The sequence below is a fragment of the Silurus meridionalis genome, chromosome 29 (genome assembly GCF_014805685.1).
Source record: "Silurus meridionalis isolate SWU-2019-XX chromosome 29, ASM1480568v1, whole genome shotgun sequence".
NCBI classification, from domain to species: domain Eukaryota; kingdom Metazoa; phylum Chordata; class Actinopteri; order Siluriformes; family Siluridae; genus Silurus; species Silurus meridionalis.
Window position 1 is genome coordinate 378,141 of NC_060912.1, and position 27,500 is coordinate 405,640.

Sequence of the window (27,500 nt, forward strand, 5' to 3'; positions counted from 1 at the left end):
GGGAAAAGGAGGAGTTTAAAATAAGACTTCGAGGAAATATGGACTTAAATAGAAACAGATTCTCATGTGGGAGAATCTCTTTGGACCAGATTTAACTTTGTGTTGTATCTTATAATATTTACCTGATGATGAGGGAATGTCAGACACTGAAAAACCTTTGTATATGAAGTGTTTTATTTTATTTATATTTATATTCCACTGCAATTCCCCTTCCTCATCACCCTGCCTTTAAAATTAAAATTAAGTCAAAATTATAAAAAAAGCGATGATATTATGTTTTTCACCTTTTTATTTTTATTTTTTATATTCAGATACTCATTTTTTAATCTAAAGCCACAGCAGACTGAAACAGCATTTTTATCTCTAATAAAATTTCAGAAAAGAGTATTAGGGAATCACATTTATTTCATAAATCATTTTCCACTATAGTAAATGTGTTTACTGTGTACTGACACTGGAGACTCCTGGAAATGTTGCACAGATGTTTCCTTTTTCTACATACTGTTTTATTATTAGGTTAACAGCATATGGAGTTTTTATGGCACAAGTTCCTGTACTGTTACTGTACCAACAGTATTTTATTATAGAGTTTAGAGACATTAGTATATAAATTAGCTGATAAAAAACAAATCTATAGTGTATTAAGTACAACATGTTTAACATCAATCTCACACTTAAACACTGTATTTAAAGAGCTACAGTATAAAACTCACTACGTCCTACAGAAGTTGGAGGTGAACACGGCATGACGTAGTGCTGCTTTGCCCAACACACCTGAATCAGGCAATGCTGTAAACTGTAAAACTGAATATGTTTTTAAAAGGTGTTTTGAGGACTGAAATGAGAAGAGATGTGTAGTTCCTGGCTAAAGAAACACTGATCTATTGTTCAGTGCAGTTGATCCAGTAACAGGACTTTAGTCATCATTTCCAGCCACAGTAAGACCTGCTGTTCTGTGCTGGCTGTTATACAGGTACACTGCACCCAGGCTCTTCCTGTTCCAGGTTTTACTCCTCCTACAGTATATCATTCTCAACACTAGTGAGTTTCTGAAATAACTGTTTGTTGGAATAACTGTAAAAGACAATCACGCTGATTGAAAGCAAGGTGATGTAATGCAGATGTGCACCAGACAGATGTTCTCTAATTTAAAAAATCAACAGAGATGATTAGAAACTTTACCAAAAACCACCTTCCTGCCATCAATAGCAGTCACAACTCTTAGAAAGTGTGTGTGTGTGTGTGTGTGTGTAATGGCTAGTTTCCAATGCCTTATGTTTTTGATAGAAATTAATAAGCATTTAAAGCTGAAAAACAATAGTCTGTCAAAACCAGATGTTTTTTCTGTTTGTGTGTTTTTCCTTTAATTAGCACATTTAAACCTATCACCTTGATTGAGCAACTTTTATCAGCTGCTAATAAACTAAACCTGAGAGCACAGATGCGTAATCCATGTGTGAGTAAGACTGTTTCGAGTAGACACTTCTGAATAATCTCAGAGCTAAAGGACCGTAAAAATAAATAATAAATGGATAATAAAGAAGTAACCAGATGTTCCCAATTATGTTGACAGTTTTTAAAGGATCAACAAATCTACCAGGTAGAATCAAGTGCAGTTGATTTGGACCTTTTTACTGGTTCAGTCTGAGACATCATGTAGGTTCCTTCAGCCCATGTTGTGACAGACAAGCATTAGAATGATCCTAGCAGAAGTTTCCACCTTGACTGGATTCAGCTTTGGGTAGGCCTTTCCATGCTTATCCTCCGTAATGGTAACTTACCATCTACTACTACACTTTTTCTCCTTGACCACTGATTATTCACGAGGCATTGAGGCTGCTGTTTCACCCAAGCCTCAGCATGAATATACAACCGAGGACTGTGACCTCATCATCTGTGAAAAGCTCAAAAATACCACAGTATGCAGGTATTGTATGCCAATGCCACTGGTGGAAAGTGTTCCCAGAAGGGTGTGAACCCACAGGCTGAACCCAGTGCATTGCCCAAGAGCCAAAACACTTCTACGTATTTAGTGACTGTGGCTCTCAGTGCACCAATCCACCATGGCTGACATCTCAATGGGGTCTGACAACCCTAACAGCAAATTTTCAGATAGAAGTGAGAAACCTTCCTCTGCCACGTTTTCCTTCAAGGTGCCCACATTTCAGAAATCTGTTTGCTTTAGTAATAATTCCTGTGAATGCCTTGGTGGCTTCTGGGACAACTTGATTATTGTGACTATTTTTTTTTTTTATGAATTAGACAATGTCAATGTTTAAAGTGCACAGGTGCCATGAAATCCTCCAACCAACTCCAGTTCTGTTATGATGAAATATCATCACAATGACCTACAGACATCCTGCACTCTCATGACATTACCTATCTCTATCACTCTGCCAGGAGCATCTCCTCCTCCTCCTCCTCCTCCTCTTCTACTGGAGTATTATTTAGAGGTGTTCCAGGTTTGCTATCTCTGATCTCCTTTATGATTAGCCCTCAGGTGAGTTTTAATGCCTCACTCAATTGTTGGCACACGTTAATGTTGTCCACTATTGGGGTTAGGAAAGGTGAAACTGGATTGCTAATTAGGTGTGTGGTTCTATGAAACTGGAGAACTGCTAAGGTTTCCTTCTCATTCTAGTGCTAACCTGGGAAAGTTCAGGGAGAGATAATGATAGTGGAATTTACTGCAAACATTCAGTCATACATCACTTTGCTTTGAATGAAGACGATATCCATGTGACTCCCACGTGACTCTTAATGCCCCTGGTGGTTATGTGGGGTAACCCCAGTTACATCTGTAACTAATGTTGAACTTTATTGCTGGAGGCAATGTGCTGAGTACAGCATTTCCAAATAAAGAAAAGAATGCATTGCTGTTTTTACACCATGCTTTTTATCTCCAGGTTCAATCTGAATACCTTTACTAATGCTGTCTGATGTTGGTGTTGTTAATCCTGGTGTTGGAGCTTTTGGTGTTATTAGTGTAAGTGTTGTTGGAGGTGTTGGTGGTGTTAGTGTTGGTGGTGTTGATGCTGGTGGTGTTAGTGTTGGTGGTGTTGATGTTGGTGGTGTTAGTGTTAGTGGTGTTAGTGTAAGTGTTGTTGGAGATGTTGGTGGTGTTAGTGTTGGTGGTGTTAGTGTTATTGGTGATGATGTTGGTGGTGTTAGTGTTGGTGGTGTTAGTGTAAGTGTTGTTGGAGATGTTGGTGGTGTTAGTGTTGGTGGTGTTAGTGTTGGTGGTGTTGATGTTGGTGGTGTTAGTGTTGGTGGTGTCAGTGTTGTTGATGTTGGTGGTGTTAGTGTTGGTGATGTTTGTGTTAGTGGTGTTGTTGTTAGTGGTGTTAGTGTTGGTGATGTTGATGGTGTTAGTGTTGGTGGTGTTAGTGTTAGTGGTGTTGATGTTGGTGGTGTTGATGTTGGTGGTGTTAGTGTTGGTGTTGATGTTGGTGGTGTCAGTGTTGTTGATGTTGGTGGTGTTGATGGTGGTGGTGTTAGTGTTGGTGATGTTTGTGTTAGTGGTGTTGTTGTTAGTGGTGTTAGTGTTGGTGATGTTGATGTTGGTGGTGTTAGTGTTGGTGGTGTTAGTGTTAGTGGTGTTAGTGTTGGTGATGTTGATGTTGGTGGTGTTAGTGTTGGTGGTGTTGATGTTGGTGGTGTTAGTGTTGGTGATGTTGGTGGTGTTAGTGTTGGTGGTGTTGTTGGTGTTGATGTTGGTGGTGTTAGTGTTGGTGTTGGTGTTGGTGGTGTTAGTGTTGGTGTTGGTGGTGTTGTTGGTGTTGATGTTGGTGGTGTTAGTGTTGGTGATGTTGGTGTTGGTGGTGTTAGTGTTGGTGGTGTTGTTGGTGTTGATGTTGGTGGTGTTAGTGTTGATGTTGGTGGTGTTAGTGTTGGTGATGTTGATGTTGGTGGTGTTAGTGTTGGTGGTGTTGTTGGTGTTGATGTTGGTGGTGTTAGTGTTGGTGATGTTGGTGTTGGTGTTGTTGGTGAGTAACTGCATTTTTGTATTACTACTACTTGATTACAAACATTAACTGTGAAAGCTTACTCAGCTGCATTATACCTGGCCTGGAAACCTAAAACGAAGCAGCTGTACAATCTGGAAAGAGTTCTAAGCTTGTGCAAAGTCACAGTCTGTAATTCATCGTGGAGCTTTCATGATGCGTCATGATCTGTGAGCTCCAGTACCATGCTAATATGAGCCAAAGAAACCAGCAAATTTGGACCTGAAAGGTAAAACACTCTTATTTATTGGCATGGAACGGATTTAATTCCCACAGAGTTGTGCTCCTGTTACTCATATTAAGTGTGCAGAAATCAAACTCCATTCTGGCTCTTATGACGCTCAATCAGAGTGCCGTTTGGGCTCAGGGCCTATCAGTTTTACAATCAAGGCTTTATTCCCCTGGGCTAACGGCAAAGACTTTAAGGGTGATTACAGAAGGATTGTCTTAAGTACCTCAGAGCAAAAAGGCACTGTAAGTTAAATCGTATCCTGGCAGAACAAAGAAGGATATTGGGTTTCACACGGTTACGGGAATAACGGGTAAAGATCAGCGTCAGGTTTGAGATATTTAGGATTATTAACTAGTGTTTCTAATAATGGTACAGAGTTGTAATTATAGGTTATATAACTAACCATATTACAAAAACACACTTCATTCTTCAGATATTCTAATAATCAATACTACAGTAATGGAACACTGTTCCCTGTGCTCCTTTTTACTGTGTACCACTGTGTATAGTAGAAATGACATTAAAGACTCTTGACTTGACTCCTGTGTCTGGTGTTGGAGCTTTTGGTGTTGTCAGTGTTGGTGTTGTTGGAGTTGTACTCTTTTTTTAATTTATAATAGTTTGTTACATCACTAGTTTCCAATAGACTCAGTTCCATTATTTACCTTCAACAATCTGCAAAAACAAAACAAAAACCTGCTCATAATAATTTTGATTATTTAATTTAAGATACATCTCAATTCAATACATCATCTCTGTGCCAATAATATAAAATAAAAAAAAAACAGGGTCTGAATGCATTCTGAATGATCTCATTATATCTTCTCTATCTTTTTAAAGACATCTATATTTTACAGACACACCTTTTTGCCACTATGTAACAAGCTATATCTATAATTTCTTCTCCAAAGGTGGAGACTGTCAGGGATCCACCAGCCACACCTTCACTTATCACTCCAAGCCACTCTCCCACTTACTAATCAGCTACACCTGGCACTCATCAGCTTCCCTGCTATATAACCCCCGTTCCTCCACCAGCTCATTGTCCGTTCTACAGCTTAGGCAATAGAACACTGTCGGACTACTCAAGCTACTCAGTGTTGTTTATTTGTTGGCTACGTGACTCTAGGTGTTTTGTTTTTGCTTCTACCTGATCACAGCTCTTACCTGGTTTAGCAACCTGGAGTTTCCTTTTTGTGTTTTGCCCTGTTCTTTTCTCATTAAAAGCCTTGTGGATTTCACTTCGGTTTCCGGCACATTCTTTTGCCTGACAGAGACACACAACACACACAACACAACCTGTCTGAATTGGCACAAATCTCCACAACATATAGTGGAAGAGTGGAGGTTATTATAACAGTAAACAGGGGTTAAATGTAGAATGAGATGTTTTCTTTTCGAAAGGTTGTGTTTACATTCTGGTGTAACTGTAACTGATCAGGTGAAAAGACCAACACGAAGCACTTGATAAAAAATAAGCATGAATTAAAGAATCAGTAGATTAATTTCAGCTCATATTTCCTCTTACTGTAAACATCCTCTCTTCATTTCCTGTAGTCTCTGATGCATTCTGCAGCCAATCAGACACCAGCATATGATTTGATAAGAGCTGCTGCTTCTGCATGTACTGTTGTGTTGAAGTTCCTCAGTGTGAGTGAAAAGGAACCGAGCGGGGAAAATACCTGAAAAAGCCTAAGTGTGGGAGTGGAAGTGTTTATTCAGAGGTGTGGCATTGACTTCTCATCGAGCAGAAAATACAACTAACTTGTAGAATCACACGATTCGAGTAAATAATTAAAACACACACCAGGATCACATTCCACGTTGACTTGCTTGATGGATTCAGTAACATGTCGAATATTTGAGGACTTTTTTTAATAAATGAACATGAGACTAATATAGACTTTGGATTTGGTGGAAGCAACCAGTCATTCCCAAAACAGATACAGTCTCTCTAAAAATATACACTGAAACCACACATTTACAGTCAAGGGGATTTTGTGGGGGTTGTTGGGGGTTGTTGGGGTTTGAAGTGCAGGCATTTGGGTTTGTGGGGGTGTAGAGGCTTAGGGGTGTGGGGTCTGGAGGTTTGAGTTTTGTAAGTTTAAGGGGTTTGTGGGGTCTCATTTTTGGGGTGTGGGTATGGGGTGTGGTAGGTTTGGGGTGTGAGGTATGGGGTGTGGTAGGTTTGGGGTGTGAGGGTATGGGGTGTGGTAGGTTTGGGGTGTGAGGTATGGGGTGTGGTAGGCTTGGGGTGTGAGGTATGGGGGTTCAGGGTGTGGTAGGTTTGAGGTGTGAGGGTTTAGAGGTGTGGTAGCTTTGGGGTGTGAGGGTTCAGGGTGTGGTAGGTTTGGGGTGTGAGGGTTCAGGGTGTGGTAGGTTTGGGGTGTGAGGGTTTAGAGGTGTGGTAGGTTTGGGGTGTGAGGGTTTAGAGGTGTGGTAGGTTTGTGGGTGTGAGGGTTCAGGGTGTGGTAGATTTGGGGTGTGAGGGTTTAGAGGTGTGGTAGGTTTGTGGGTGTGAGGTTCAGGGTGTGGTAGATTTGGGGTGTGAGGGTATGGGGTGTGGTAGGTTTGTGGGTGTGAGGGTATGGGGTGTGGTAGGTTTGGGGTGTGAGGGTATGGGGGTTCAGGGTGTGGTAGCTTTGGGGTGTGAGGGTATAGGGGTGTAAGGGTATGGGGTGTGGTAGGTTTGGGGTGTGAGGGTATGGGGTGTGATAGGTTTGGGGTGTGTGGTATAGGGGTTTGAGGGTATGGGGTGGTAGGTTTGGGGTGTGAGGTATGGGGTGTGGTAGGTTTGGGAGTGTGAGGTATGAGGTGTGGTAGGTTTGTGGGTGTGAGGGTATGGGGTGTGTAGGTTTGGGGTGTGTGGTATAGGGGTTTGAGGGTATGGGGTGAGGTAGGTTTGGGGTGTGAGGTTCAGGGTGTGGTAGCTTTGGGGTGTGAGGGTTCAGGGTGTGGTAGGTTTGGGGTGTGAGGGTTCAGGGTGTGGTAGGTTTGGGGTGTGAGGTTTAGAGGTGTGGTAGGTTTGGGGTGTGAGGTTTAGAGGTGTGGTAGGTTTGTGGGTGTGAGGTTCAGGGTGTGGTAGATTTGGGGTGTGAGGTTTAGAGGTGTGGTAGGTTTGTGGGTGTGAGGTTCAGGGTGTGGTAGATTTGGGGTGTGAGGGTATGGGGTGTGGTAGGTTTGTGGGTGTGAGGGTATGGGGTGTGGTAGGTTTGGGGTGTGAGGGTATGGGGGTTCAGGGTGTGGTAGCTTTGGGGTGTGAGGGTATAGGGGTGTAAGGGTATGGGGTGAGGTAGGTTTGGGGTGTGAGGTATGGGGTGTGATAGGTTTGGGGTGTGAGGCATAGGGGTGTAAGGGTATGGGGTGTGGTAGGTTTGGGGTGTGTGGTATAGGGGTTTGAGGGTATGGGGTGTGGTAGGTTTGGGAGTGTGAGGTATGAGGTGTGGTAGGTTTGGGGTGTGAGGGTATGGGGTGTGGTAGGTTTGGGGGTGTGAGGGTATGGGGTGTGGTAGGTTTGGGGTGTGAGGGTATGGGGTGTGGTAGGTTTGGGGTGTGAGGGTTCAGGGTGTGGTAGGTTTGGGGTGTGAGGGTATGGGGTGTGGTAGGTTTGGGGGTGTGAGGGTATGGGGTGTGGTAGGTTTGGGGGTGTGAGGGTATGGGGTGAGGCTCCTTGTGTGGACGTATAGCACTTGTTATTAGACGACATGTGCATTAGATAATGCTATTAAGTAGGAGGGTCTGAGAACATCTGAAACACTAATCTCCATGTGAGTGGCACAAGAAGCTTCTAATAGAAAATGAAAGGCGGATCAACATGACAGAGCAAAATCCTTATCAGATCTGCTCACGTGAGGCCTCATCCTGTACATCAGCCTGGATATGAACACGTTTATTACTAAATATTCACACAAAAATATGTGGTATTCCGAAAAATCAGATTAAATATTAAAAAATACTTTTAATTTGAACTGCCACTAAAGAAGTTTATTTTATTATTAATTTAATTGTTATTTATTTTATGGTGTTTTATGGGCAGGGCCAAATGCTAATCTGATTGTTTAATGTAGTTGATGGAGAATAAAAATGTTAGCATGTAGATGAATTGTGTATTTTGTGTGACTACATTTTTGGCTTTGAAAATTAAAAAGTTAGCTAGCTGTTTTTAAACAAATAAAACAGATGAAAAAAAAAACAAATTGGTCTGATCACTTCTTAAAATTTTATCAACCAGATCTAAGTGTGTTTAAAACAAATGAAGGGGCCGTGATGGCTCAGTGAGCAACTAATCAGAAGGTCATCACATCTTTGAGAAACCCCTTCAGATATCTCAGGAGAAAGAGACTGTAGATAAAATGAGATCAATGCAAAATAAAAACAGCAAAAAAAAAAGTATCTGGTACAAAGTAAAAGTTTCTTTTTTTAATAGTTCAGCGTTAATCACATCAACTTTACCAATCATTCTTCATAAAATAGCACATGTAAATGTTCCAGTAATGATCATTATCAGCATGTCGTATTACAGCGGCATATTGTAGAAATCCCACATCCTAATCTAACACTGTGCTAATCATCTCAGCAGTCTGGAAACGAGAAATGTCACCACGTCCAGCCTGCTGTTAGCCTCTGCTAAGATTTCAGAATCAGAACTGGTCCCTTATTTGTCCTGATTTACCCTCCGTCTCGTTTTCCTTCTGGATGACAGTTTAGACTCGTTCTGGAAAACGGAAAAGCTCTCAGTCCTGCTTATGCTCTCAGAAAAAAGGAACAAACCTTCACCTTACATACACACCTCACACAATGTACCTGCAAGGTGTATCTGTTACCTAGAAGGTAGCATGTTGTGTACTCTGCCCAGAAATCATCCTCATTCTGATTCAGTTCAAATGTAAGAGTTCTCCTGACAGAATCAGGTGTGTGATGGGTGTAAGGAGAACCACAGGCAGCATGACCCAAACATCACTATTCAACATTTCCCAAGTGCAGTTTGTTGAGCAGTTGCCAAAGCTGGTAAAACTTGAAGCCGAAGCCATGCCACCGAGAAGCTGGTGGACAGAAAGAGTTTCCGGATCTCCGTTGTGAGGTCATTCTCCAATCTCACAACATGAAGTGATGAATATTAGAGCAGTCAGGAAACCTGGAAAAGGCTGCTAAAGGAGTTTTTGCAGGAGGCAGCAGTTCAGCCCAAGATGGAATTTTTCAGTGTGTATCTTCACAAGGCATCAGTACTGACCGTGTGGACTCATCACCATGGGTTTTATTCCAGCTGGAGCATCAGTGTGGAGCTCTTACAGATAACACACTCTGATTTCCTGGGTCTGAACTCGACCAGGGGAAAAGTGCGTTTATTCTAACAAAGGCGCCGCAAAATGCGCCGTGACGCTCGCGGATGCGCGCAGTGACATAAGCGCGTTCCCTTATAGCGATATATCGATCCCTGATTTTCTTTTTTATAATATTTGTAAAGCCGAACCCGTTTCTCGCTCGCGCTTACGTAACGCTATCGATCATTACTCCTCGTGCGAACAATGCGGACTGGAGCCCCATTTAGGATCCCGCAAACACCTACATGCGGGGAAAACAGCCTCCATCATCAGTATCATCTCCTACATCTGACCCCACGCACCTCCACCACCACGCACCTCCACGCACCTCCGCGCACCGCGCACTGTTTATCCCGCGACCGCAACAATATCCTTTGTTTTCAAACAGCTCGTGCACGCGCGATTTCATGCGTGATGAAACCTTCAAGCGCACACGCTGATGCTCAAGAAATCTCCAGCTTCACCGAACCTGATGATGGACTCCTCTCAGGTTCATTCAGGAAGTTCTGGAGTACACAATGAACCCAATCATCCTTCCCCTCCCTGCCTGGAAAACCGCACGCGCTGATCTCATGCTTCAATGGTCTTCTAAGCAGCAAACCAAAAATCCTACCCCGTGTGTGTGTGTGTGTGTGTGTGTGTGTGTGTGTGTGTGTGTGTGTGTGTGTGAATAAAGCATGCCTTTAATGAAGAGGAAAGAAGTCCCCTCGACACTGCGTTTGCGGGACTGTCCGAGGTGAACTATCTGCAGCACAAGGCACCTTCAGTGTGAAAGTCATCATAGAACAGTGATTCAGAAGCAGTACCTGCAAGAGCAGCTGCGCTTCCTGGAGATGTCCTGCGTGCTCTTCTCTTCGTAAAGCCTGTGCATCACTGCATTTAGGTCAGAAGCAGTTTCGGGGGAAGCTGATGGTCGGCCATGCCTCCTACCTCCTCCTATCTCCTGCCTGCTTCACTAGAACAGCGAGCGGAGCTGCAACCTCACTCACATCTGCTGGTCTGCTCGAGCTCGGGGAAACCACGCCCCCTCTGTGCACTGGTTGTCAGTGCTTTCAGTGTGTGTGTGTGTGTGTGTGTGTGTGTGTGTGTGTGTGTGTGTGTGTGTGTTTTTGTGTGAGGTCATTGAAGTTCTCATTACTGTTCTGCTGGTTGATCATCTATGAGAGCTGAACTGTTACTGTATGACCAGTGTGAGTGTGAGGGACATGCGCAGTAACATGTTCTCAGGGTTCAGTGCTGACATTGTTCTTTTCAGGAGAAAGTATCAAACAGACACCAGGTGACGTCATTGATACTTTATATGTTATACTGTATTTACATACCAAAAAATGTTGCATGAGCTAGAATTATGTTGATGAGTTTTACACATTTCTAACATAAAATTAGTTCTTCTTTATGGCACCAATACAGATGTATTTTTTAAAATATGATTATTTATTTCAATAATGTGGATATTTAACACTGAAGTTTGGGAATTTCAATCAAGTAGAGAAATGTGAAATCTTCATGCAGTTCCATTTTCATTCAAAATAAGCTGCTATTCTTTATTATTAACTAAATCATTTATTTATATATCTGATATAAAATTATTGTCTTATTGTTGTATGTTTTAGAGTATATTTAAGTACTTCTATTTCATACTTTATCAGTTTACATTTGGACAGTCATAAAAAGCATTTGATTTGATAATTAATACACTTTTAAAAGCAGAATCAGCCTCATTTCATTCCAAAACATCTTTAATACTAATAATTAAACAGAAAAAAATAAAAGTATGTCCATATGTTTGCAGTAAAATGTATACAATATATATATATAATACATGTTCTGGCATGTGGTAGAACCTTAGAGAGTGCACCTCTCATAATGCATCCACACACACACACAGGAGGAAACCCAGTCTACTCACAAATCAAACTTTTTGTTCATACACCAGCATGATCACATGTTTATACAATCTTCTGAAGATCTTCTGAAAGCTGTTTGAATTCTTTGATTAATTGATTTCAATTCCTCATTCAAGGTTGTTTATCCACACATTTATAAGGTTCTGCTTGTATCTTTTAGCTAGAAAGTTGACCTGAATTCTTCCTGCTCTTTGCATTAGCGCATGATGCTGTACTGTTGATTTGATTTTAAAATTTATCATATGTGTTCGGACCCCCCTCTTAGAACCACTGGCATGTCATCGATTCTGTCAGCTCCATTTAGTGACAAATAAACTTGAACGAAAAGGCGAAAGAGCGAAAGAGAAAAGGCGAAAGAGTCTTTAGAGAATCTCCCTCATGTGCACTCGTGATTACCAGCCAGCACCAAAACACATAACGACACCGCTGAGACACGTTATTTTTGTCATCACTGTGAGCATGGGTGCTGTTTTTCCACTCCTCTCAATTCCTCAGTGTATTAAAACAGGGGAGTTACTCATGGCATGCATGAAGGCAGTTATAGGAGCTGCCGTGCCTGGGTTTCCCTTTTCGAGACTTCCCAGGTGGAGATGCTTTCAAAGAAACCACAAATAAACTTAGTACAAGCTGTTCCACAATCCCCAGCAGTGTCCTCTGTCCCCGCACAGGCAGGACCTTCCCTCCACTGTAGTCCATGTAGGAGTGAAGTCAAGGGTTACATAACGGAATTAGGTTCCTCCTGTCTCCTCCTGGGTGTGATGGAGACACCACAAAAAAATCACAAAACACAAAGCACCTGGTGTATGTTTGGAATGAAATGAAATCGTTGCAGAGGCTCAATCACTTGTTTTTGTTTTGGTATCATATGGTGGATGAAACTGTGGGCCGTAAATAAGATTCTTATCTCCTGCTTCAGGAATGCCGTATCACAACCCACCCTGGGGTCACGTTACAGTGCCGTATATGTACATGTAGCAGTACTACACGTGTGTATTCTACAATACTGTAAATGAAATGAAGGTGCATACTAAAAGGTCACTCTTTTATAAAGTGAGACAGAAAAGCCTGCAGGCATCGTATCGGCTTGAATTGAATCACATGCTCTCGAACAGTAATATGGAACGACACACAGACCTACAGAGTAAAAGGGCTGAGTGTGGATCAGCAGTTTCCTCTCGGAGTCTCGCTCTAAATCTCGCTCTCCTCAGCAGCACAATAGTATAAGTGTGGGTCTTGTGTTCACCTCTCACCATCTCATGAGGGGAGAATCACATTCCCTGAAGCAGCTTCTGCTAAGTAGGTGTTCGTGTTCTTGTGTAAGTGAGGATTTTCTGTGGATATGAACTGAGCTGTGAGGGTCATGTGACAACAAAACAGAAAATGAAAGGAAACACCCTGCTGCTGTAGTGTAGCTCACTATATAGCGTAATCATAAAATCATGTGTTTAACCAACACACACACACACACACACACACACACACACACACACACACACAGCTTGGCTCAAGATAAAGAATCTAACCTACAAAAAGCTCCATCTATGGAAAACCAGTGCTTTCCTCCTCCAGAAACGACATGCTGCAGTTTCACATACAGAAGCTCTCCAACAATGTCGAGTGAAAATCTTTAATAATATTTCCTGCAGGTTAAAATGTGCAAAATACAAACTAGATCATTATAAAACCCACTGCCTTCAGATAGGTATAAAAGTATTTGCTTCCTTCTTTGGTCAAAATACACTTCACAAAAACATACAGAACATCAACAGATGTAGATTTGACCAACACCAGAGAGAAAATCAGCATAAACATTACAGAGCAACAGAAGAACTAATGAAAAGTGTGATCTTACAGGTAATAAGTGTTATAATTCTAGGAGATTTCCATAATAACAATCGATAAGCATAGTGTCCTTCTCAGTGCTTCATAAACGTATAAAGGAAAAGAAAGAGAGAAAGAAATCAGATGATTGATTTTGATATTCTGTGGTTGTATTTTCTCACTGGAAAAAATATTTCATTCTACACACAGATGAGGGCACATGGACCAGAACCTGTGCTGGAATGGCTTCTTTGCAGCTTAGCTGAAGTCTCGGTTGTTGAGGATCAGAGGAGCCACGAGAGTCCAGAGGTACAGAGCCAAGGCCAGCCAGCTGGAGCTGATCTTCACCCACACTGCAGGCATGGTGCTCTGCATGGACGTGTACGCCGTGTTAGGCCTTGGGAAGAAAAAGAAAATACAAGAGTGAGAAAAAAGAAAAGAGAAGAAGATTAAAAACCATACCTTTACATAACTATTGGGATTTTTGCTTAGTTGTACAGGTCGAATTTACAGTCAGTGCACTTAGTATTTAGTGAAGATCCAAAAATCTCAGCTTAAAGTGAGGGATCAATGCATTGTTTTATTTAAGTCTCAGCTTCCTGGCATTGATAACCAGGTTTTATGGTAAAATAACCTTAGGCACCATTTTTGACCTTCATGGCCTCCACACAGTGACCTTTATTACACATGGATGTTCTTCTCAACCCACTGATGGCGTTAATAAAACCAAAGTGTCAGTTATGTTAAACCTACAGCCGGGGTTGAAGAAACCCTGAGAAACAGAACTGACTGCATCTCTTTCCCTCCTCACTGTGACTGGACAGAGTGATCATGTGTTTACGGGTCCAATTCTGCACAGAAATCCAGCTGTTCTGGTTCCTGCACAGTGTAATGTCTACCTACATGTGCTGTTTTTATTCTGTGCTGCATGTTACTTTACTCTCAGGTCTGTGGAACTGATACTCACTGATACCAATTAGTGAGAGTCATCATGATGTAAAGAGAAGCCAGGACGAGACAGAAGTGAAAGAAAGAGTAACTGTAGGTCACGCCATCCTCTTCATTATCCACAGCACGTCTCACTCCGTCCTCTCCCACCTCTGCCTCTCGGTCGAGCGCCAGCTCCTGCCTCTCCTCCGTATGCATCAACTTATTCACCTGAGAGTTATTGGATGAACGGATGCTGCAGGAGACATGTTGAAGGATAAAATAATAAATATGTGAATTAGTGTTGTGAAGGATGAAATGTCCTACAAAACAAAACCTCCAGATTCAAACTTATGATATTAAAATGTTTTATAATGGTCACAAAGGTCACAGTTCCTCCTTCACCATGATCTCATGTTTGATTTGGCTTTAGATCTTTTCCTGTCACTGGGTTTGTTACCTGATGATGTGCAACTGCATTGTGTTAGAACTCGATTTACATCCATTTACATTTAAAACATCTGGCAGACGCCCTCATCCAGAGCGGCTTACTGTGCAGGTATGAGCTTCAGTATTGTGTTCTAACTGATTACTGAACTTCCAAACTTATTCCCATCTATTACAGTTCTGTACACTCCAAATTTCAGCTCAGCTTAACAATGTACTTAACAACAGTTTAGCTGTTTTTTTATTACTGTATTTTATTTATTTATTTATCTAACTCTTATATTTGTAAATCATACTTTCTTCTCACAGCTATTTTGTTCCTGCGGAGGATAATGAATGGTTTTATGGCCAGAAATTACACTAAATAATAACCATTAACTGCACATGCACTGTTGGAGCTTTAAAATGCACAACTACTCACCTGGCATACAGTGTGCAAAAGAGGAAGATGACCAATCCCACAATTCCTTGTGCATCCCACCACTGGACTTGCCCAGGGGGGATGGTGGGGGTTGGAGCAGCTGTGGTAGTGAGGTTGTTGGTAACCAGCTGTAGCAGGCTGGGGTTACATTTCCGATCTACATCGAGGCGAAAAGGATATCGATTTTCAAAAATTGATTTGCATCTCATTGTATTTTCATACATTGTTTTTTTTTTATTGAAATAACTGCATGCTTGTATAGCAGCACCTGCCTCCAAGTTTGAAGAAAACCCAAATAAAAAGCTTCTTATTTACTCTGCCCAGTTACAGCACATCCAAAATAGCTCAAAACCCAGCAACCATTACTGTCTGCTTAGTAACGGATACTAGCATGTGTACCAAGAGAATTCATGCTTGTATTTGTGGGGCAAATATGTTTATTTTATTTTTTTACTCCTTTCCTTTAATGGAGTAAACGCATTTTTTATATATTGGACACAGAACATTCTAAAGATCCAGCTGATTAAAGCCATGTGACAAATATTAATAGGAATTTATGATGATATCATTTCAAGCAGGACTAACAAATCAGTTTGTACTAAAAATTTTGAAGTACATGCTGTAAGTTCCTACAGGGGGATCAACACACAACTGTGGGTTCAGCACCACGGCTAGCGACATGAACGCCAAAGCCAAAACCATATCGGACGTCTCCGATCTTCTCACCGCGCCTTAAAGACAAGCGTGATGGATTTTGTTAAAGAAATGAGTTACAGAGAATTTGATCAGGGTAAATCTGCACAGCTTTACAGCTCAGTAGAGCTGCTACTGTGGTGCAACCGCTGATGGCTGCAAGCAGGAGAGAACACAGCACCATGATATCCATTATCTACACCCTAAAACAATAAACAACAAAATACATGAGCATCTGAGGCTCTTAATGACCTTTCGGTTTTTCCATTCTTATGCTGATCTATAGGGCAACTTCTAACTGTCTCCACTCCAAGGTGTGATCTCCAAGGTGCAGCTCCTCTGCTCTTTAGATGTTCCTCCTACCCATTTACATTCATACATACATACATACATAGGTGATCAGGGTTTTTCCTCCCATGCACCAAAACTGTGGAATTCTCTCCTCATTGAGATCAGACATGCTGGATCGTTTAGTGTTTTTAAACCTGCTCTTAAAACTTACTTCTTCAGGTATTTTTGTGTGTTTACTTATTATTAAAAATCACTTTGAGATGTAGCTTTGAAATGTGCTCTATAACATAAAGATTATTATTATTATTATTATTATTATTATTATTATTATTATTATTATAATAGGTGGGTCAAGGTGTGACTTACTGGGATTGTTGCTCATAGCAGACCAGGTGAGATACATGGTATACAGCGAGATGAGTGAAGACTGCAGCAGACCTGAGCCAGGCTGAGCTTCCTGTTCACACATGCAGACATAAATAATACTTCAATTATATAACAATCATCCCTCAAATACAGTATATGTCTATTACATTAACACAACAGCAGAGAGAACATTCTAACCTACAGCGATCTAAAACCACAGGATTTTCTGGAATGTGCTGGAAAATATTCCTTTCTCTCTATTTCATGTATGACCTAATGAACCTACTGTTGATTATACAACAGCATGTTTTAACACTTTATATAGTGTGCTGATGCTCTTTATCCTTCCATGAGACACAGAGAGAGAGAGAGAGAGAGAGAGAGTATTACCTGCACTTGAGGGAGAATGGAGACGACAGACACTATTATGCAGAAGATAAAGTTGAGGCTGATGAAAACTTTGTGTTCGGTGCAGTCATCCGGCTGGGTGTAGAACACGTAAAACAGCACCATCGCAGTAAATGCGGCCGCATACTGAATGAATGTGAAGGACAATAGAGCTGCAGAGGAAACATACAGGAACATCTTAAGTGCTGGTTACAGTGTATATGCTATACAGGCTACATGCCTCTGCACACAAGGGGGCAGCAGAGTACACATCAGAGTCGCCCTGTACTTCTTCAGTGCCAGAAAGAACAATTCCTTGGGCATTAGTTAGCACAACTGATTGCTACAATCTAATCGTATTATCTGTTATAGACACGCCTATTTTATAGCTATACTAGACATAGATGTAATCAAGAAATCCCACAGTTCCCAAGATAGAAGAGTTTGCCCACTGCTGCTGCACTGGAAAAGTTAATGCAGTGTCTTAATTCTATATGTATCCAAAGCCTAGAATGATGTACTGCTCTGCTGGATAAGAATCGACATTAGACTTCACGAAGGTCTGTGGTGAGATCCTTTTATCACTTAAATTTGATTTTCCCCAGTCACTAACTCTCCCAGATCACATGAAAGCTTCTTCATAACACATGAAGCGAACACATCTTCCTGAAATGCTAGTCTCATGCTAGCCGGAGAGCACTTGGGGAAACGCACCGTTTTCCATCTTCTGTATACATGATTGCTAGTAACACTTTAATTGACAAGGCTGCATCCTTCTAAACCAGACAGCAACATCAGACTGATCTGCGAGTACTCTGGGTGATCTTACCTGCATACCAGCACTTCCTGTTGCCATTCTCAGCATTTTCCACCCAATTCTGGTTCCATGTGTGAGCAAAGTCCACCAGCAAAATCAGCTGCATCAGGATGAAGATAAAGGAGCCAACCGCGCCAAAATAGTACCACACTGGAACGAACAAACGAACGAACAAACAAACTGTGTAAATTCAACTCTGATGTTTATGTGCATGAATTCATTTTAATTCATTGATCAAAGAACTGGGAAACAACTAAATTCTGAAAGTAGCACCTGTGTTAAATGTGCCATCTGGGATGAAGAAAGCTCCTACTGTTATTCCAACCAGTATCAGGAACTTAAAGAACCAGAATCTAAAGGACACAATCCCATATATAACATTATAACGTTTTTTAGAGGTGTGTGTATTTGTGGAATCCAGATGTTTAAAAGCGTACCCGTTCTGAATGGAGGCTCGTGGGTCCTTGCTGCTTCGCACTCGGATCATGATGATGGAGAAGAGAACGAAAAAGCAGGCCAAAGCAAAACACATCCTGTACACGGACTTAAAGCCAACAATAACCTCGCAGTTCACCACTCCCTCAAAGCTCAGTATGGACCGGCCTTTTTCACAGAACCCAGGTATCTGTGGAACATGAAATAATCAACCAAAGGTGAAGGAGGCATTATTATAGTTTGATGATTTGTGTTGTATGTGAGATTGTTTAAAAAACAAATGGATGATATTTGTAGGATTTATATGGCATCATTATTGTAGATGACTAAAGATCAATAAACTGATAACTCCTCATCTACTCCCTGTGTACCTGCTCCAGATGATGCTCCATTCCAGGCAGGATCATGATGATGGACACGAGGGTGCCGAGGATCAGGAAGAAGGAGAAAGCCAGGCGGGTGATGGTGGAGTTGTAGGTGGAAGGACAACATCCTGATAAGATGCATGGAGCCGAGCTGCACAGACACGATGCCTACAGGAGAATGTTCCAGATCATCACATACATCACTGATCTGCTTCAATATGTTTATTGTTCTCCAGCAAAGTGAACCGGGAAATGATTTCTTATTGATATCGCAATATCTCTCGCTTATTTAACTCATATCACACGAGAGATCTTTACAGAAACCGAAAAAATCTCAGATAATTCTGCTGCCAGAAACAATACAATACTAACAATACTAATTATTATTATTGTTATTGTTATTATTATTATTAGTAGTAGTAGTAGTAGTAGTAGTATGTGAAATGACGTCACAGTCACATTAAATAAATCTCTATCCAGATTCAGATGAAATCATTAAACTATTCTGGGTGACCCCAGCCAACCATTTTAACGAAAAAACAACAACTAAAAAGTAATAATAATAATAATAGTAACAGTAATAATAATTAAACATTTCCCCATAAAGCCGCACAGCAAACCCGGAAAAACAGAGCTCTAGAACACGAGATCAGAACTCAGAAGTACCCACACGGTCCAACACTTTACACTGGGTCTAGACAACCGGAATAAAATGCGATAAAAGGCGATAAAGTGTTAGAAAGTCACTCACACAGCTCGCCAGGGAACACAACGCCATACAAGCGCCCATTTTCACTGCGTCAACAGCTGCAACAGCTGCAAAAGTGCGGAAGTTTCTTCGTTTCAACAGTAGACGAAGTGAAACTCAATACAGCGCCTGTGATTGGTCAGAATTACTCCGCGCTTTACAGCGGACCAATCAGATCTCACAGCGATGTTACACTCGCTTACAAGCGAATATACAAACAACTCCATCAGAGAATTCACTTTATCTCTCTACAAATAGTGTGGCACATTGTGTAGAGATAAAATATGTGTAGTTAAAGGTGTTATATTAAATATATGTGTAAAGCGCATGGGCGTAAATCCCGGGGGGGACGGAGGGGACATGCCCCCACATCCGAGGATTGTCCCCCCAAAAACATATTTTAAAAATATCGCACTCTCTATTGTGAAATATATATGTATGTATACCTAAATAATTGTGTAAGTATAAAAAAAACGCAAAAATGCATTTAGAAACAGTTGAGTCCCCCCTCCTCACAGTGGTTTGACCCACTGCCTGCTTTCCCAGTTCATCTCACCTGCTCTACACACACACACGAGTCAGGAGTGTGTTCATCTCACCTTCTCTACACACTCGAGTCAGGTGTGCGGTTCATCTCACCTGCTCTACACACACGAGTCAGGTGTGTGTTCATCTCACCTGCTCTACACACACACGAGTCAGGTGTGCGGTTCATCTCAACTTCTCTACACACACGAGTCAGGTGTGCGGTTCATCTCACCTGCTCTACACACACGAGTCAGGTGTGCGGTTCATCTCACCTGCTCTACACACACGAGTCAGGTGTGCGGTTCATCTCAACTTCTCTACACACACGAGTCAGGTGTGCGGTTCATCTCAACTTCTCTACACACACGAGTCAGGTGTGCGGTTCATCTCAACTTCTACACACACGAGTCAGGTGTGCGGTTCATCTCAACTTCTCTACACACTCGAGTCAGGTGTGTGTTCATCTCACCTTCTCTACACACACGAGTCAGGTGTGCGGTTCATCTCAACTTCTCTACACACTCGAGTCAGGTGTGCGGTTCATCTCACCTTCTCTACACACTCGAGTCAGGTGTGTGTTCATCTCACCTTCTCTACACACACGAGTCAGGTGTGTGTCTGCGACTCAATTAATGTTCAACTCCATTAAGGTATTTTATTCACTTTAAATAAAGCGATTCTCTTTAATGTAGTTGATTCAGACTCATTCATGAATTAGTTGCGGTAAAAATGCTGATTACGGATGTAATTTTCCATGAATCTGCTCTATTAGCGATTAAAATATCACTTATCTAGTAAACGTTAGCTTGTTTACAAAAGCTTGTAGCATAGTGCACTGACACTAACACTGCAACTAATGTATTAGTGTTTTGACACTAACACTGCAACTAATGTACTAGTGCACTGCAGCTAACACTGCAACTAATGTACTAGTGCACTGACACTAACACTGCAACTAATGTACTAGTGCACTGTAACCAATGTACTAGTGCACTGACACCAACACTGCAACCAATGTACTGGTGCACTGACACTAACACTGCAACTAATGTACTAGTGCACTGTAACTAATGTACTAGTGCACTGACACTAACACTGCAACTAATGTACTAGTGCACTGACACTAACACTGCAACTAATGTACTAGTGCACTGCAACTAATGTACTAGTGCACTGACACTAACACTGCAACTAATGTACTGGTGCACTGACACTAACACTGCAACTAATGTACTGGTGCACTGCAGCTAACACTGCAACTAATGTACTAGTGCACTGACACTAACACTGCAACTAATGTACTGGTGCACTGTAACTAATGTACTGGTGCACTGACACTAACACTGCAACTAACACTGCAACCTAATGTACTAGTGCACTGTAACCAATGTACCAGTGCACTGACACTAACACTGCAACTAATGTACCAGTGCACTGACACTAACACTGCAACCAACACTGCAACTAATGTACCAGTGCACTGCACCAACACTGCAACTAATGTACCAGTGCACTGACACTAACACTGCAACTAATGTACAGTGCACTGACACCAACACTGCAACTAATGTACTAGTGCACTGCAGCTAACACTGCAACTAATGTACTAGTGCACTGACACTAACACTGCAACTAATGTACTAGTGCACTGTAACCAATGTACCAGTGCACTGACACCAACACTGCAACTAATGTACTAGTGCACTGACACTAACACTGCAACTAATGTACTAGTGCACTGTAACTAATGTACCAGTGCACTGACACTAACACTGCAACCAATGTACTGGTGCACTGACACCAACACTGCAACTAATGTACTAGTGCACTGCAACTAATGTACTAGTGCACTGACACTAACACTGCAACTAATGTACTAGTGCACTGACACTAACACTGCAACTAATGTACTAGTGCACCGCAGCTAACACTGCAACTAATGTACTGGTGCACTGTAACCAACACTGCAACTAATGTACTAGGGCACTGTAACTAATGTACTAGTGCACCGACACTAACACTGCAACTAATGTACCAGTGCACTGACACCAACACTGCAACTAATGTACCAGTGCACTGTAACTAACACTGCAACTAATGTACTAGTGCACTCTAACTAATGTACTAGTGCACTGCAGCTAACACTGCAACTAATGTACTAGTGCACTGCCACTAACACTGCAACTAATGTACTAGTGCACCGCAGCTAACACTGCAACTAATGTACTAGTGCACTGACACTAACACTGCAACTAATGTATTAGTGCTCTGACACTAACACTGCAACCAATGTACTAGTGCACTGCAGCTAACACTGCAACTAATGTACTAGTGCACTGTAACCAATGTACCAGTGCACTGACACTAACACTGCAACTAATGTACTGGTGCACTGTAACCAACACTGCAACCAATGTACTAGTGCACTGTAACTAACACTGCAACTAATGTACCAGTGCACTGACACCAACACTGCAACTAATGTACTAGTGCACTGCAGCTAACACTGCAACTAATGTACTAGTGCACTGCAGCTAACACTGCAACTAATGTACTAGTGCACTGTAACTAACACTGCAACTAATGTACTAGTGCACTGTAACTAATGTACTAGTGCACTGACACTAACACTGCAACTAATGTACTAGTGCACTGCAGCTAACACTGCAACTAATGTACTAGTGCACTGTAACTAACACTGCAACTAATGTACTAGTGCACTGTAACAAATGTACTAGTGCACTGACACTAACACTGCAACTAATGTACTAGTGCACTGACACTAACACTGCAACTAATGTACTAGTGCACTGTAACAAATGTACCAGTGCACTGTAACTAATGTACTAGTGCACTGACACTAACACTGCAACTAATGTACTAATGCACTGACACTAACACTGCAACTAATGTACTAGTGCACTGTAACTAACACTGCAACTAATGTACTAGTGCACTGTAACTAATGTACTAGTGCACTGACACTAACACTGCAACTAATGTACTAGTGCACTGTAACTAACACTGCAACTAATGTACTAGTGCACTGACACTAACACTGCAACTAATGTACTAGTGCACTGTAACTAATGTACTAGTGCACTGACACTAACACACCAAAGCCGTTTCCCATGCAGTGTTTTATTTCGGACGACTTGGTATAATGTTAATTTAACATTAACACACAATTAGCCTATTGTTTATCTGAGCATTTACTAAATGAGCACTGTGCTACGTCTGAACTGACCACACTGTATTTTTATAATCAATTTATATTCTGTTCTTAAGTGTCTTCATTAATTTTAAATAAAACAATTTTTTTTATTTCTTGTTTTGCTTTGTCATTGAACCTGAGAAACTTTGAAAATAACCATAATAACTACTCTCTAGGATTAAGATTAGAGTTAAGATATTATCTACTTGACTATATGAACTCTAAACAAGTTTATAACAGATCATTTTTTATGTCATTTATGAAAAAAAAAGTTTTCCCTTGAAACTCTTTTCTATCGTGTTTTACTGCCCAGTCGATCCTCCTGCTGTATCACATCCTCAATAATCCGAATTTGATCAGTTATTTCATCACAGATGCACAACATGAAGTACCAAAAGTGAATATTTAATAGAACCGTGTGCGTTATTGTGCGCTCGTGCATCACGATTTCTCCAGGGAAACTGATGCACGTTGCACGGGGATGGATCACACACACTTCTGCTCTTGAACCCAGCGAGTGCTGGAGACAGACAGACTGGGAGAGTCGTGTTAGCTCTCTAAACCCGACCCTGATGGCCTTTGTGTCTTGCTGAAATTTGCTAATTTGCTCCGGGTTGTGTTTAAGACACCTCCCAATGTGTAAATCTCAATTCATGTTTATTTGTATTGAGCTTTTAATAACGAACATCGTCTCAGAGCAGCTTTACACAGATACTGTGGAGATAAAAATGAAGATGTTGTTTATAAGTGTAAGTTTGTCCCTGATGAACAAGTCGGTGGAGACTGTGGTGAAGGAAAAACTCCCTGAGATGCAGAAGGAAGAAACCTTGAGAGGAACCAGACTCAAGAGGGAACCTCATCCTCATCTGGGTTCCACCAAATGTCCATTTATTACAGATAAACGATGTTGAGGAGCAGTGATGGAGATCAGAGCAAACTGTAGTCCTGAGTCAGGACTTATTTTCGTATTAACTTTTATTTTAAGCAACAATGATACACTCCACTTTTGCAATTGTGTGTGTGTGTGTGTGTGTGTGTGTGTGTGTGTGTGTGTGTGTTTGTTTATGCATACACACACTGCCTCAGTTCTGATAAATTGCTAACATTCCTGTTAGAAGGTTATTAAAAAAGCTTTGCACACAAATGGGACTCATTTATCTGTAAATTAGTGTAGACAGTTTTCACCTCAATTCGTCCCATCAGATTTACACATGTTTTGGTATTAGATGTTTTGCTCTCACTCAGACAAGTGGGTTCACAGCACACCTGGTTTATATTTACATTAAATATCACCTAGAAAACTCACACCACTGCTCTGTAACAGGGAGCCATTTCTTACGCTGTAATTAAATTGCTGTTATTTATGGATTTGAATTGGATTGTATTCTATAATTCATTTGGTGAAATAGTCACAGTGTGTTTGTGCAGATGAAATCAATAAGACACTCAAACCTGACACACTGAATCTGTAGATAAATGTACAGCCCTGGTGTTTGAGCTCTAGGGGAGCTCCAAACGTTTATGGACACCTTTATCCAGGTAGTAAAGTCAAGTAGTGATGTAGGTGAGGTGAGGAGGTCTGGGTGTTCAATAGGGTTGGAGCTTTATAGCAGGAGATCTTCCACTCCAGATGTTCATGGGGTTTGCCTTGTGCACAAGTGCTTCGTCATGCTGGAACAGGTTTGGGTCTCCCAGTTCAAGTGAAGGGAACATGTCATGGTACAGCAGCCAATGATGTCACATGTTCAGTCCTTTTTTTATAGAACATTAATCAACACCTTCTGGTCAATCAGAATTCAAATCAATAGCAAAGGAGCTTCCAATTAAAAATAAAATAATGTACAAAATTCTTAGGATAAACGTTTGAACGTGGAGTTTTTGTTTCCTACGGGAGAAAAGAATTCTGAGGAAGAATAGGGTGTAAGTTATTTTTTATCTGTTACCATAGAAACAGCAGCTCTCGCTGACTTTATCTTACCGTTTCTCTGATTCTGTAGTTTTTGGGGTTTGTTTATACAGTTAATTATAATAACGTAGTGAAATAAAAGGTTGTGAGATCAAATAATGGAGAAACGGAAAAGCTAAAATCAAATGCTGAGGTGTCTACAGAGCATGAGATGTTTTATCTCTCATTCCCTCTCCAGACAGAGGTGAGATGATTGAGGTACAGCCGGTGTTGTTCCTCACAGGTCAGAGAAACTGCTTCTTAGTCATCACTTATTTCTAATTTCTCAATATAATATTCATCATCAGCCATCCAGGATGACCAGCGTTCCTCTGTACCTCACACTCTAAGAGAATCAGATACTAGCAGATTAATCTACACAGTTAGAACGTTCTCCTTGATGACAACTCACTCTTAATAAACGAAAATCTAAAACTGTTTCCAGTGGAAGGGTTTCCCTGCTGCACAGTGGCAGAGATCAAGGTTGTTTCCTCCTCCCTCAGTCCAGAGGAGTTTGTCCTGGTCTCCAGGCTCCTTCTCAGGTACATTTCCAGTGCAAAAGTATGTTCACCACCTCCTGTGGTTATGTTCTCAACACTGCTCCATCATTTTGTGTCCTTCATGCCTCTAAATAAAAGGCTGACGTCTTACAGGAATGAGGTTCACAAGATTTAATTGAGGCAGTGATCTACATTCACAGAATAGACCCTCCACCACCACCACCACCACCACCTCCTGCGGTGTTTTCTTTAATGGGATTACACACTGATCAGGGAGTGAAGGCTGGTGGTCCGATCCATCAGACGAGCTCCTGTAGCTCAAACTGCTGAAGAAGTTCATGCTGTTGATGATCGACGGGTCACGACTGTTTCAGGCAGGTGCTCATAATGTTATGGCTGATCGTGGACATGATGAATACAGTACAGATAGACAACAGCTACAATGAACATTTTTTCTTCTGGTGTTAATCCAATAAACATTCTGATGGTCTGGAGATTTTCCAATATTGAGGGTATGGAGAAAATATTTGTAAGGACCCTGGATTGCCTCCTAAGCAGTGTAACAGAAAAGGTTTTCCTGCCATCAGAAAATTAGAGAATGAGAAAATGAGCCGGAGAAGCATCTCAGGATGGGAGAGATTTCACCACATTTTTCCCCTGAACCCTAACAGTGATGTAATGTAATGTATGATAAAGTAATACTCTCTCTCTCTCTCTCTCTCTCTCTCTCTCTCTCTCTCTCCCTTTCTCTCTCTCTCTCTCTCTCTCTCTCTCCTCTCTCTCTCTCTCTCTCTCTCTCTCTCTCTCCCTCTTTGTCTCTCTCTCTCTCTCTCTCTCTCTCTCTCTCTCTCTCTCTCTCTCTCTCTCTCTCTCTTCCAACAGATGGTCCATGAGAAGTTCAGTCACCTACGTCAGCCTACTGTCTTCCTGCTGAGAGCTCTGAGGGAACGGATGAATCCTAAACACCTCCCAAGTTCCACGATGAGAAACCCTGTAGTAACTGGAATAAGAGCAGAAGGAGATGGAAAAACAGTGAGGCAGAACTATGGAGACATTTAGAAGGTGAAATATGAGACGCTTTCTGTGTTTCTGGGATTTCTTGCATATGCAGGAGGAAAAGTTCAGGTTTATGATGTTCAAAAGCAGAGGTGTCTCTTGGACAGTATGAGAACCTGGTCGTTGTATGTGTGTATAAATGACCTGCTGTGCAAAATCATGAGATAATAATATGGATTTTATTTTAGAAGATGAATAAATTGGCGAAGGCCATGTGTCTGTATCTCTGTATAGTTTTATAGAGGATGATGTGGACATGGTGTAGGAGTTCATCTGAATGAAAAACATCGTAGTAACTTTAGATTCCAGTTGAACATCTGAACAAAATGCTTTGTAATATTCGTCTTTATGATTTTGGTCCTGCCTCAGAACAGCATTAATGTGTTTTTGTGTGTTCAGTCTCATGTTTAAGAGATTAATATAAAAACATTATAATGTGTATAAAACGATCATCTGTTTTAACACTGCCAATTTAGACTCATCACATCCCCATCATCACTTTTAAGTAAATATGTGGACTAAACAATCCAGTCTAGACTCAGAAATCCACACATGAAGATCAGACCCGTGTTTTTACACTGTTTATGAATCTAATATTGCAGATTTAAGTCAACATGAATTCAGAAATTGTTTTATATTGGATTTGTTTGTTTTGTAGTCACCACAAATAGATCATCAAATTTTCTAATCAAATCCGTCACCAGGACTGTTTATATAAATGAAAACTAGTGTGTTAATAAAATACCTGCTCCAGAATCATAGTTATTATGTATTGATTTTACACTCCAGTACTTTCTTCAATCAGAGAATTATAGGTATGATGTCATCTGCTTATTCTTGGAGGTCTTTAGACCTCAGAATGTTTTTATGTTCATATAGAGGATTTTGAAAGAACAATCAAAAACGAGGCGGTTTGCGTTTGTGACCTAATAATGAAGTTCCTCTTTTTGAACACTAGGTGGAGCCCTGTGCTGCAGTGTACTTATGTAACGTTGCTTTAAACTTCTATTGTTTAATTTATGACATCACAAAGCACAAGTTCCTTTAAATCAGTAAAATAGTTTTCATATATAAA

At 41.2% G+C, this 27,500-nt stretch overlaps 2 protein-coding genes across 2 annotated transcripts in view; both read right to left on the reverse strand.

The window, feature by feature from the left end:
* The window catches only part of hivep3a (HIVEP zinc finger 3a), a 35,547-nt gene extending 24,973 nt beyond the window's left edge, over positions 1 to 10,574 (reverse strand). The window contains 1 exon segment of the mRNA XM_046843691.1: positions 10,364 to 10,574. The gene's annotated coding sequence lies outside the window, so the exon portion shown is untranslated.
* Positions 10,575 to 13,077: 2,503 nt separating this feature from the next.
* On the reverse strand, positions 13,078 to 19,306 carry serinc2 (serine incorporator 2). The gene is made up of 10 exons (XM_046844499.1): positions 19,186 to 19,306; positions 18,441 to 18,602; positions 18,072 to 18,259; positions 17,908 to 17,987; positions 17,647 to 17,784; positions 16,821 to 16,990; positions 16,431 to 16,521; positions 15,081 to 15,237; positions 14,253 to 14,468; positions 13,078 to 13,682 (listed from the first exon to the last, which is right to left on the reverse strand). Exons 1-10 carry the CDS (start codon positions 19,222 to 19,224, stop codon positions 13,544 to 13,546), a joined length of 1,380 nt encoding a protein of 459 aa, XP_046700455.1. The 5' UTR covers positions 19,225 to 19,306; the 3' UTR covers positions 13,078 to 13,543.
* Positions 19,307 to 27,500: the final 8,194 nt, after the last annotated feature.

Excerpts from the sequence above, each read along its gene's own strand:
- serinc2 (XM_046844499.1), bottom strand. The coding sequence starts at position 19,224 with ATGGGCGCTTGTATGGCGTTGTGTTCCCTGGCGAGCTGT. Across the intron at positions 17,988-18,071 it reads CGAGCCTCCATTCAGAACGG|ATTCTGGTTCTTTAAGTTCC; the intron begins GTACGCTTTTAA and ends TGTGTCCTTTAG. Across the intron at positions 14,469-15,080 it reads TTTTGCACACTGTATGCCAG|CATCCGTTCATCCAATAACT; the intron begins GTGAGTAGTTGT and ends TGTCTCCTGCAG.